General features: G+C 58.2%; 1 protein-coding gene across 1 annotated transcript in view; it reads right to left on the bottom strand.

Moving 5' to 3' along the window:
- Window positions 1-448: 448 nt before the first annotated feature.
- Window positions 449-11,586, bottom strand: part of LOC119099036 (rho-related BTB domain-containing protein 2) — a 41,048-nt gene continuing 29,910 nt past the window's right edge. Inside the window, exons 12-16 of the mRNA XM_037222086.1 lie at window positions 11,084-11,197; window positions 5,045-5,215; window positions 3,409-3,648; window positions 2,689-2,837; window positions 449-1,419 (exon numbers count right to left, since the gene is read on the bottom strand). Coding sequence (XP_037077981.1) covers window positions 1,269-1,419; window positions 2,689-2,837; window positions 3,409-3,648; window positions 5,045-5,215; window positions 11,084-11,197 — 825 coding nt within the window. The 3' untranslated portion in view covers window positions 449-1,268. The remainder of the gene's footprint in view (window positions 1,420-2,688; window positions 2,838-3,408; window positions 3,649-5,044; window positions 5,216-11,083; window positions 11,198-11,586) is intronic.

Below are 11,586 nucleotides of genomic sequence, written 5' to 3'. Positions count from 1 at the left end.
CACACCGGTGACCAGCGCGTGCCGAGGCGCCAGGAATGCGTGCCGAAGCGGGCGAGCCGGGGCGCGGAGAGCCGGCGCCGCCGCCGTCGGCCCGCCCCGCCCGGCCCGCGGCCGGTGCCGGGCGGGGCGGGCGACAGCGGCGCCGCCAGTGCGGAGTATCACAGCTAGTGTCCGGCGCGCCACCGTCGGACGCCACACACCGATAGCGGTCGCCGCCGCCGCCGTCCCATGGGCGAGCGCTCGTCCGAATGCGCGCGCGCATACACACAGACACGCACACACAGACACACAGACAGACGGACAGACACCGGGGCGCGAGACGGATCCGCTCGCTGGGCTCTTTGGTTACTGAGCGGGCTGGGCCGTGCGGCGGGCGGCCCAGTCGCGCTGGACCTGCGGGCGACGGCCGGCAGGAGCGGCGGCGCCTGCCCCACCCCCTCCCCCCGCACCCCCTGAACCTGCGGGCACCAGCCGACGTGACAAGCGGCGCCACCTGCCCTCCTTCCGCCCCCGCCGGGCTCGCGGGGCTATGGAGAACACCCGCTGTCGCACACAGAGGGCCTACAGGGACGGTAGAAAAGTCTAGTGTCAGGCTCGCATGCAGCGCGCGTTCAGCAGAACACACAGCGGAAGCAGGCAGCGCCAGATGCGTGCTTTCGACGGCACGTGCGCGCGACAAGACAGCATGATTTGTACAGATGTGGTAACCCGCCGGGCACCGTGGAATCAGAGGGCGTTGACTTGTCCTGGCAGGCGACGATCGGCTCCATGCAGGGCGCGAGACCTCTCATAAGGCGCGAGCGCCGTGATCGAGTACACTGATGACGCTCTCCCCGAGAAGGGCAGATAGCCGGCGGCGTGCGAGCGTGTCCACCACTAGGCGAGAGTTGCATTGTTCAAAATGGGACAGGCGATGGCGTGGTCTCGTAGCAATGCGCTTCCTCACGAGCTCCGGCGTACAAATCAGCCCTGAAAATACAGCATCACCGCCGCCGCCTCACGCCCAGATGGCCCTGCCATTGGCGCCGCCCAACGCCCAGGCGGCTCCCGCCATTGGCGCATCAGGCCGAAACGCCTCCTGTCTTTGGCGCTTCAGGCCTAGACGGCTCCTGCCACTGACGCCTTTCGCCCAAACGACTCGTGTCTTTGGCGCTGTCTCACACCCAAACGGCTCCTGCCGTGCCGCTCCAGAAGCACAGGCTCCACCAGTCGGAGCCGCCTGGCGGGCGGGCCTGACGACTTGTGTTGACGGCTCCGGCCGGTAGATGTCAGACGCTGTGCGCCGTCTGCTGCTTGCGCTTGCCACTGAAGCAGAGACACCCTGAGATGGTGCGCGTGCGTTTGAATGGCTTGATGGGGTTCTCCTCGCGTTGCCTCTCCCTCAGCATCCTTTCGTAGCAGTCGTAGTCCTTCAGGTACCTGGAGTTAACGACAGAGCACGACCGACGTTACCAACTCGGTGTTCATCTGAACACTGTAGATGAGAGTAGCAGATAAATTCTGGTTTCGTTTGATCGGGATCAAAGCCCTTTCAGCCAGCAGTGCTCGCCTCACGACTACGTCATCAGTAAGAGGTGAGCGGTAAGGTGAGGCGAAGGAAAAAAGGGTGACTGTTGCGGTAAATGAAATGTCCGAACGGTACCCATCCTCGCGGATCCGACGCAAAGGTTCCATGGCCGGCGCGCTACCACGGGCTATTCCAAACAGCTCAGCGATTTCATGCACCGGAAGAGAGCCGTGCACACCACCAACGCTCCACGTGGGCATCATTGGCCAAGCTCCAGATGGAGTTCTGTGCCTACGTTTTGCGTGAATAACCCTGAAAGTAAGGACAACTCCCGAACAAGAACTAGAACAGGGGCCATTCTTACACCAAAACCGCCACCAGCATCTACCACCCTGACGTCATTCAAGCCCCACAGCTAATTTCCGTCTCCCCAGACAGTAGTGTGGAGGCTTCTTTGTCGTCCCGTTCAAGAACGCGGCAGCGTCACAGCGGGCAGCGTCGACGGTGTCGACTGCGCCGCCCGCTGTCCGACTGCCGAGAGCGGGACCGTCACAGCGGGCAGCGTCGACGGTGTCGACTGTGCCGCCCGCTGTCCGACTGCCGAGAGCGGGACCGCATCCCACCACTGCAGCTCGTCACTGCAGCTCGGCGCTGATCGGACCGTTCCGCGAATGGCGCCTCAATTTATAAACTGGAGGACTGGAGTGCGTCGCACAATTTTATGGAGCATTGGTCGTGACTGGGTTAGAATGGGGACTGACGAGCACAATGAATAGGAGACGCGAATGCCAATTTGGGAACGATACGTGCTTTCACGCATGGCGCATCTGCCTCTGTGTAGTGGATTGGGATGGCATACAAGACCGCCGTCACGGGCGACAGGAGAAAAGACGATACGTTTTTGCAATGCACACCTTCGTATGCGACGACGTGGGAGCGATGCTACTTCCGCACAAGAAGGGAGGACTTGCCTTTTCATGCCTTTAGTGAAGGACCTCACATCGGCATACAAATGCCACATTTCTTTTTTAGATGAGATCTTAGCACGTCGTGCCGGACAGAATTTGATATGTAACTTAGCAAATGGACGGAATTGGGGCAGGGCTGGTGAGATTATAAATTGGTAGATAGGTGCACAATAAGTTGCAAACATGCCCTCACAGAGCGCCAGCCTCACTCACCAGGTGGGTGGCCAGCGGTGCTTGTTGAGGTACGCCTGATTCTCCGGGTGGAGCGCGCGCACCTGCTTCGGGTAGCGTTTGCATATGGTGTCATAGTTGATGGCCAAGTAGTGCAGGCACCAGTCTGACAGCTGATCAGCATTGTGCAACTGCGCAGGACGGGCCAGCGTCACACTCTCCGGCACAACAAATACGGCACATCACGTACGACACAGCAGCGTCCACACCAGCGCATCACGCACGACACGGTAGCGTTCATACCAGCATATCACGCACGACACAGCAGCGTCCACACCAGCGCATCACGCACGGCACAGCAGCGTCCACACCAGCGCATTGTATATGCAGCGCAAGCGGAGGGCTTGTCAGCACAAACTCACAGTAAGCAGCGTCACCTCTCACACACTTCTCACATGTCACACTCACCGGCGCATCTTTGTCACACTCAACAGCACACCAGCGTGACACTCGCCGCAATATCGCACATGGGAAAACGACTTGACACTCTCCACACACAGCGCACCACAGCGAACACATGGCAGCGTCAGCCCACACACAGCACACTTTCCGGTGCACCAAATACAGCACAAACGGAGTGTCTTACTTCGGCTGGGCGCCACGTCCCACTGGAGGCGGCTGGGGCTGCTAATGGGGGCCCCCATGTCGCAGCCCCAGAGCCGGCCGGGCGGGGGGGGGGGGGGGGGGGCGGCAGCGACACACCTGTCCGGGCTCGAGCAGCGCCAGCACCAGCTCGACGCAGTCCTGGCCGTCGGCGGCCGCCTGCTCCAGCTGCTCGGCCGTGGTGCGCTCGACCAGCGTCAGCAGCCGCTGCAGGCACAGCCGGTTGCTGAGCTGCAGCAGCGGCAGGCACTCCTGTGGCCGGATGGCGGGCACCGAGTCGCTGTACATGAAGTGCAGCAGCACGCGGAAGGTGGACTCTGTGACGTCACGCAGCGACACCTGCCGGAGCGGGGAGGCCGGAGTCAGCGCGTTCCGCGAACGCTGACGTCGGCAGTGCAGCTGTGCTCGACGCCAACAGCAGAATGGCGCTACAGCAGGATATACGCGACGTTAGAAGTTCCGAGCGGTGAGGGGACATAAGGAGATGCAGGGCCACTTCCTGTACATCGAAGCTTCCCTAGACTAAGTTCCGGCCTTTTGATTGGATGGGGTTTGTGGAATCAGCGCCCACACAAAGCAGCGAACGCTGCCTGAGCTGTGACATCCACCATTGACCTCCACCATTCGATCGTGAGATTCCGAGTCAACGGCCTCTGGCGCCACCTGACCTTTAGCGTGACCGAGTCACAGTCCTTGTCAGTGCAAACAGCGAGGGGCTGAAACGACTCGAGCCCAGCCGCAGATCGGCACCCTGACCGACTGGGCTGTCCGGACGGGCTTTGCTTGCTACAGGCAGATCAGGGATAAACAAGCAGCATCACTGGCTGCCACTACCATTGAAGGAAGATTCCAAATAATCGGACGTGTGGGGAATGCGCAGCTGGCGGAAGGCCTCCTGTATCTTATACGGCATATTGATGTATTGGAGTTAAAATCACCATCAATCCCCATGCGAGCGCAACGGCTGACTGAACTGAACCAAGAGAAGACGGTGCCGCGATGGTGAAATCCGAGCACAGAGAGGAACAGAGACCCACAGTGTGTCAAACCTAGCCCATCTTCAGGTGAGGGGCAGAGTTGGGTTAGAACGGAAAGAGGTATGAGTCGCCACGAGGCACCGAAGCAACTTTTTCCCTTCTTTCCATTCGCCTTTCCGCTTTGGTATTTTGTGGCAGTTCACTCTTTTTTCTTATCTAACCCAACTCTAACCTCAACCTGAAGATGGCCTACGGTTGAAACATTGGTAAGTCTGGATTCTTCTTTCTGCCCGGCTGTCACCCACGCCGCTTCGTCCTCTCTTAGTTCAGGTCAGTCATACCTCATCTTCACACATAAACTCTGTATGAAGAGCCCCAAGCGCGTGAAGCCCTATGCCAGGCCTCACCGGTTCCTTTCAACGCAAATATAGTGTGTTAACACCCAAACAACCAAACAGCGGTGGCAGACAAGCGCTACTGAACAGTTTCATACGGCAGACAACACGCCTCTGGCTGGCCATGCAGATGCTGTTGTGTCTTCCACCCTACAAGTGTTTAATGGCTGCACGTCTGTAAGTTGTAACCACCATATTTCCAGCTGTATGCCCTATTTTGACGTTCACGTATCGTACCACACATGAAGATGGCCGAGCTACACTGTAAGCGTCAGCAACACAACGAGGTTACACAAGCATAGAAAACCGCGTACCAGCGCACGGCGTGCACAAATGACATAGCGCTGCCAGAGCTGCACTCACGATTTTGGCCTTGCTCTCCCGGAAGTTGCCGGCGAACATGACCTGCATGACCTCACACCTGGCCATGAGCAGCGGCCGGTGCGCGGCAGCAGTACCGTCGTCCAGCTGAAACAGCACGTCCGAGAACATGCCGCCGTCCAGGCACACCTCCACCAGGCGCGTCTTCAGACTCTGAAACACCGCCGGCCGCTTCGTCAGGGCAGGCCTGGAGGCTGAAGTCTCGGTCGACGGGAGATCCGGCTGGGGACGGAAGATCTGGGTTCGAAACCGGCGCGGACGCCAACCGGCGTCAGCAAACCCCAAAGCCCACGGCCGGTGGCTGGGAAAAAGTTGGGGGTTCAGGACCTAGAAGGCAGTAGCGTAAGAACAGGGACAAGAAGACGAGGAAGGTGGACCTTCGCGGTGACCCTCTGTGCTACGGAGCACGGTGATACCTGGTCTGGATTCCATTAACTGGTCCGGAAGCATCTCGAGTACGACACGTCCAATTGATACGAATTTTGTCCGTTTGTGCTCGTTATATCGCACTGACCATCAGAAGACCTTCGATTTTGAAAACCTCTCACCCCACCTGTTTTTTTTTTACAATGTATCCACTACGATGTCAAACATATCACTGCGATTCAAAACATATTCAAGCAGCATATGAAGCACGATGAATGTCACGAAGTCCCTGACGTCATATTCATATCGCAGCCATGTTTGGACGTGTGGTCGCCATCTGTGCAGTCGATGCGCCCTAAGGCCCTTCCCCCTCCCCCCTCCATGCGGCCGCCAGCCGCCGCCCCAGACAGCCGGCGGGGCCCCGAGCGCGCGCGCTCAGGGGCGGACACAGCAGCCCCGTGGCCGGGGGTGTGGACTTGGCGCCCATCCCACCCACTGATCACCGCATACGCGAGCCGGCCCTGGCCCCGGCTGGCCTGGCCCCGGCCAGCGCCGCCCTCCGCGCAGCCCTGCGGGCCTCTGTGCGGCCCGGGGCCTGACGCAGGCCCCGGGCCGCACCGTCTCAATTGCTTGGCGTCGCCATTGCTGGCGGCGGGCCGAGGTTGACCTCAGGCCGGGGCCGGCCGGGGTCGCGCACACAGCCGGGGACCCAGGAGGGATCACCACGCTGAGACCAACCACCGCGCGAGGTAAGCCAACTGCTCAGACATTCTGCGGAATGTGTGATGCGAGGACGCTGACGACGCCCTGTGTCGCTAGAACTGGCTGAAGAGGACTGTCGCCTACAAAATGCAAAGATAGGGTCAAATTCGTTGGGCTCAAGCCTCCAGCACGATGTACAATTCTTGAAACAGCGTCGTCTCGGATGCTGCACCGCGCGCCCTGTAAGCGATACCGAGGTAATATAATTGGCGAGGATATGTTATCTATTCGCGATGTAGCTCCTCCTCGAATCACGTTTTGGCACGTCGCTTTCATCCCTTCATGATATATGTCCCCGTGTCGCCGAAACTCATACCCCAGAGGTCTCTTATGTATTCCTCAATTACTCCATCGAGAATTCTCCCTTTGACTCCTCCAGTGCTCCTCCAAGGCACCCATCTGTCTCGCTTTTCCGAATACTCTCCCAGTATTCTCAAACTGCCCAAAGCAGCACTCTTGTACCAAATCCCTTTTCCGTCAGTAGGACGACTTTATGGGTGAAGCTATGCCCCATTCCGTCAGTCGTATGCCTTGGAGAGTTATGTCCCACCGTTGCGGAATAAGGCATACATGGTTACGGAATGGTCTTGCTCATAAAACTCAATTTATGCGATCATGTCCACGAACTCCTGCTGTCTTGGCAGTTGTGGGTGCCGCAGAGAAGCGTTACCAGTCTCTATCTATCTTTACAGCGATTTCAGATAGTATGCCCACAATAATGTAATAATAATCATAACAGCATGCCAAGTGAAGCAGAAATGCGTTGGCCTCCAGCATTGGGTCGACACCAATGCCGCAGTAGCCAAATAAAACCAGTGCCTGAGCCGCGGACAGCGCAGGCCGTAGTGTTCGGGCTACTCGAGGGATGTCTGCATCCCCAGGTTATAGATAACACCAGGCCTGTTAGCAGTGTGGTTCGATCAGAACAAGCCTACGTTAAGTGCGCTCAACTGTAGCGCTAGCACGAATGCAGCGATGATCATCACATGAAACATTTTTAATGACACGCTCGCCATTAGTAGCCGGTTTTTCGTCTCGGCGTTAAACTCGGTTTTGTCTTGGCTAGCGCTAACACGAACACCTTCACGGCTCCTTGCCGTCGCCGCGTAATTCGCCTAGGTCCTGTTTTCCCCTATGCCCATGCCAACTGTCGTGCTGCTCATCTTGATATCTGCACAGCTCTTCTTGCGCCTTCCAGTGCCTGGTACTTACGGCATCACTCTAGGAATAGGATTAACATATTTGCCAGGTTGCAGGGCGAAACGACCGTGGTGGGCCGGACTGTCTGTCATTGCGTGACAGATTTGCCACACAACGTTAAGTTGCATGCATCACCATTATCCGCCAGTGCTTAACTCTTGCTGAAAATACGCTATCTCTGTAAGTAAGTCTTCTTGACTTAGGCGGCCGGAAAACGAGGCTGATAGCGAAAAGACGTACATCCCATATGGGCCAGAACTACGCTTAAAATTTACATTTTTTTGACCCGACACCAAAGTATGAAATTGGCTCCATAGGTAGCATCTCTTGGACGTGGCGCCATACGATTCAATGATTATTTTCCGTTCGCTGTGTGGATGTGCTGTATGTCATCGCATCTGTTTTATGCTGTTTGTATTGTACAAACGCTCTGCTGTTGAGCAAGCAAAATTCGGCAAAAACAGCAACAACTGCGTTGAATTCGGATTGCTTTTACGTAATTGAGGTTAATGCGAGCTTCAGTAAGCAGTCAGTTTCTCACGTTGTGGAAGAGTGCCGACAAACTCAAATTTTGCTTTACAGTTTTTGCAGGACTAACTAACAATCACAAATGAGCAAACCTTGTTTCTCAAAATTTGTCGCGCGGTCTAAAGGAAATATGAAAATACCTATGCATTGACCATGCAACAACTCTACTTTGTTGAAAAACGATCCTCGTCAAACTGTGATTGCAATTTAGCTTGAGGAGGCTGCACAGCCAAATATGCTGACTTTCTTCCCAGTAATTACTCTATACATGGGCGAGAGCGTAGGATAGTTGGCCAGTCTCGCATTACAACAAATGCATATAGGGATGCACCAGAGCTAACGCTTAACTGAGCGTGAGCCGTTGGCTGTGCCTGCAACCTGCCAAGTCATGACTCTGCACCGGCCAGGGACCACACGGCCGTCTGTCAATCCGGCGTGCCGCTTCATTTCAGCATGACTGGCAACGGCGACGAGAACGGCGGCGGCGGCGGCAAGAGCGGTGCACCCGACCCCGGCGCCGTGGAGCTGCAGCCAACGTCTGATACTGCGGATCACTCAGATCTGGCCAGCCTGCAGTTCAGCCATCAGCTGTACGAGGCGCTGGTGGCCGAAGAGCTGGCGCGCTTCTCACACCTGCTAGAACACGCCGCAGAGCACCCCGCCGCCATCGACCACTGCCACGGCGACGGCTACACGTGCCTGCAGTACGCATGCGACCACCGGCTGGCCGAGTTCGTGGAGGCGCTGCTGACGGCCGGCGCCGACCCGGGCGTGGCCAGCGCGGCCAGCGGGCGAACGGCGCTGCACTTCGCGGCGGCGCGCGACCACCACCTCCTGCGCCGGCTGCTGGCGCACGCGCCCCACCTGGACGTGAACGTGGCGGACGACGTGGGCCTGACGCCACTGCACCACGCCGTGCACAACGGCAACCCGACGGCCATGACGGTGCTGCTGCAAGCCGGAGCGGACGTCAACGTGCGCGACTCGGCTGGTCGGCCGCTGCTGCAGGCGCTGCCCGTGGACGTGCTGCAAGACTACCTGGACAGCTGCGTCACCACCAAAGGGCGCTACGTGACCGACGTCGACTTTGACATCGAGTTCAACTACGCGCTGATGGCGGCGCCGCGCGGGCCCAAGAGCGAGCCGCACTTCGAGATGGCGGCTGTCTGGCACATGTCCACGTCGAAGGAGCACCGCGACTTGTTGAGGCACCCGCTCGTGGAGAGCTTCCTCGACCTCAAATGGTGGCAGGTGCGCCCCTTCTTCGTGGTCGACCTGATCTGCTACGCCGTGTTCGTGGCGCTACTGACCGCCCTCGTGTTCGTCGACGTCGAGAGCAACGTGGCCTGGTATGACCGCGGCGACGCCTTTCTAGGCTGCTACTATGCGACGGCCGTTATATCGACCGCCCTGACCGTTTGCAAGGCGGTCCAGCTCCTCTGTGCACCGACCCGCTACTGCTTCAGCGACAAGAACGACCTCCTGAAGGTGCCGGTGTTGTGCATGACTGTCACGCTGCTCTACACCGAGTTATCGCGGTCAGAGGCCATGCAGCTCTCTGCTATGACTATGATGTTTGCCTGGGGCGGTCTATTCGCGCTATTGAGTCGGATGCCCATCTTCTCGGTCTATGTCAAGATGTTCACTACCGTACTGAGGCGCTTCATCTGCTTTCTCCTCTGCTATATGGTGCTGATCCTGGGCTTCACCCTCAGCATGTACATTATGTTCAAGGACAGCGGCCGGTACCGCACGCCCGGAGATACCCTATTGCAAACGCTGGTGATGACCATCGACAAGCTGGACTACGGCTCCATGCCGCTCAACGACGAACCGGCCCCCGGCCAGCTGGCGTTTGTTGGCTTTCTCTTCCTCATCACGGTGGTGCTGACCAACCTGCTGAACGGCCTGGCTGTGGCCGACACGGCAGAGATCCGCAACCAGGCGCGTGTGTTCAGCAGCATCAGTCGCATTGAGCTGCTGGCCTACACAGAGTCCATGATGCTGGACGGACCGCTACAGTTCCTGGGCGACTTTCCGTGTCCGATGATGAAACGTTGCCTGCGACGCGACTCTGCCTGCATCCGGTGTTTTGCCGTGATCGGCCGCGCGTGCGGTCTGCGTGCCTGGTTTGCGCGCCGCCTGCGGCTCACCAACGTGCTCCCTGACCTGAGGCTGCACATGTTCCCCAACCAGCCGGAGCGGCAGGTGCAGCCGCGGCTGCCGCGCTTCTGGAGCTTCCGCTCGAAGCTGGCGGCGCGCGCGCGCGCCGTGGCGCTGCAGCGCACCGGGCGCCACGTGGACCTCGGCCAAAGGCTCTCGCTCATCGAGCGACGTCTCAACCGGCAGTTGTCGTCGGACAACGGCCCCTGAGTCGGCGGCCGGCGGGACCGGGTGCGCGCCGCCACCCAGCTAGGTCACGTCGCCCAGCGGCGCGTCACTCCCCCGCCTCGGCTTGTGTGCTTACCATGCTGAAGTCGCTCGGTGATGCGGGCAACTCCGAAGTTTTTCGGTTTTATGGCGGAGCGCTGCGGTTTTACACACTGACGTCTCCGGGTTTCGGGCCCCAGTAGTGGGAAAGCAGCCTCACCTTTTTGTCATGGGCTGCATTGACCTTTTCCATATGTACGCAGTAAAAAGCGGTTCACCGGTTTTAATTCTAACTTGCGGGATAAACTTGTGTCCTTTCATCGCAAAACGCCTATGTCATATTTTTGACAGGGTTTTCGGATTCCTTGCTTCAAAATTACAACATTTGTGCCACTGTGTCGCTCAGCTGATATGTGCAATACATCGCCTTCGCACATGAGAGCGTCTTCGGTCGTGAGACAGGTGACTGGCCGGTCCCGTTCAGCATATCGCCCACCAACTCCGGGCCAAGCCGTGCGGTGACATCCACTCGTGAGAGCAGAGCAGGGCAGGGCAGGGCGGGGCGGCGCGGCGCGTTGCTGGGCAGAGCGCTGCCGTTCCGCTCGTCCAGTACCGCCCGACCCCGGCTGTCTCGCGTGTGCGGACGCTGCTTGCGCTCGCTGGCCCAGGTGAGGCGGTACACGTCTCTCGGGACCTGTGATCAATACCAGGCGGCGGCAGAGGCGGCTACAGCAGCGGCGGCCTGGACGACGGCACCGGCTTCAGCGCTCTCGTACAGCGGGAAGGGCGACCTACCTGTAAGTAGGAGGCTGTGATGTCCTTGTTGCGATACTCCTCCTTTCTGACGATGTTCGCGAGGAAGGCTTGGAACTGGGAGAAGCCCAGGTACTCCGAGGCCTCCATCAGCTCCTGAGGAATATCAGTCCAGAGCTTGTACGCGGGCAAAGGACTGTAAGCGATATGCAAAATGAGCATCACTGATGAAGTAATAAGACCACCGTCCTCGTCTCATCGCTGGTAAAGTCCATATCGTTTCGGCCGGTGAATTCTCCGACCGGCGCTAGGACCTGTTGTTTGCTGAGAAGGGCTGGACAATGTTCGGCTCCCAGCCGTGTACGCGTCGTAAGCATGTGTTTCCTTCGCATTGCTGCGATTCGAACTGAACCAGTTCAAATCGCAGCACTTCCACGGAAGACAATTCAAAGTTTCTGACACTCACATGGCTGAAAGCTAACACTAGCTAAGCCAATTCAGGTTAGCTAGAAGGCTAATCCAGTCCTCGGTATTTAACATTTTTT

Source organism: Pollicipes pollicipes, unplaced genomic scaffold (assembly GCF_011947565.3).
Source record: "Pollicipes pollicipes isolate AB1234 unplaced genomic scaffold, Ppol_2.1 Scaffold_4740;HRSCAF=5597_pilon_pilon_pilon, whole genome shotgun sequence".
Lineage (NCBI taxonomy): Eukaryota > Metazoa > Arthropoda > Thecostraca > Pollicipedomorpha > Pollicipedidae > Pollicipes > Pollicipes pollicipes.
The sequence above is the reverse complement of the archived record's forward strand: the minus strand, read 5'-3'. Positions and strand labels throughout refer to the sequence as shown.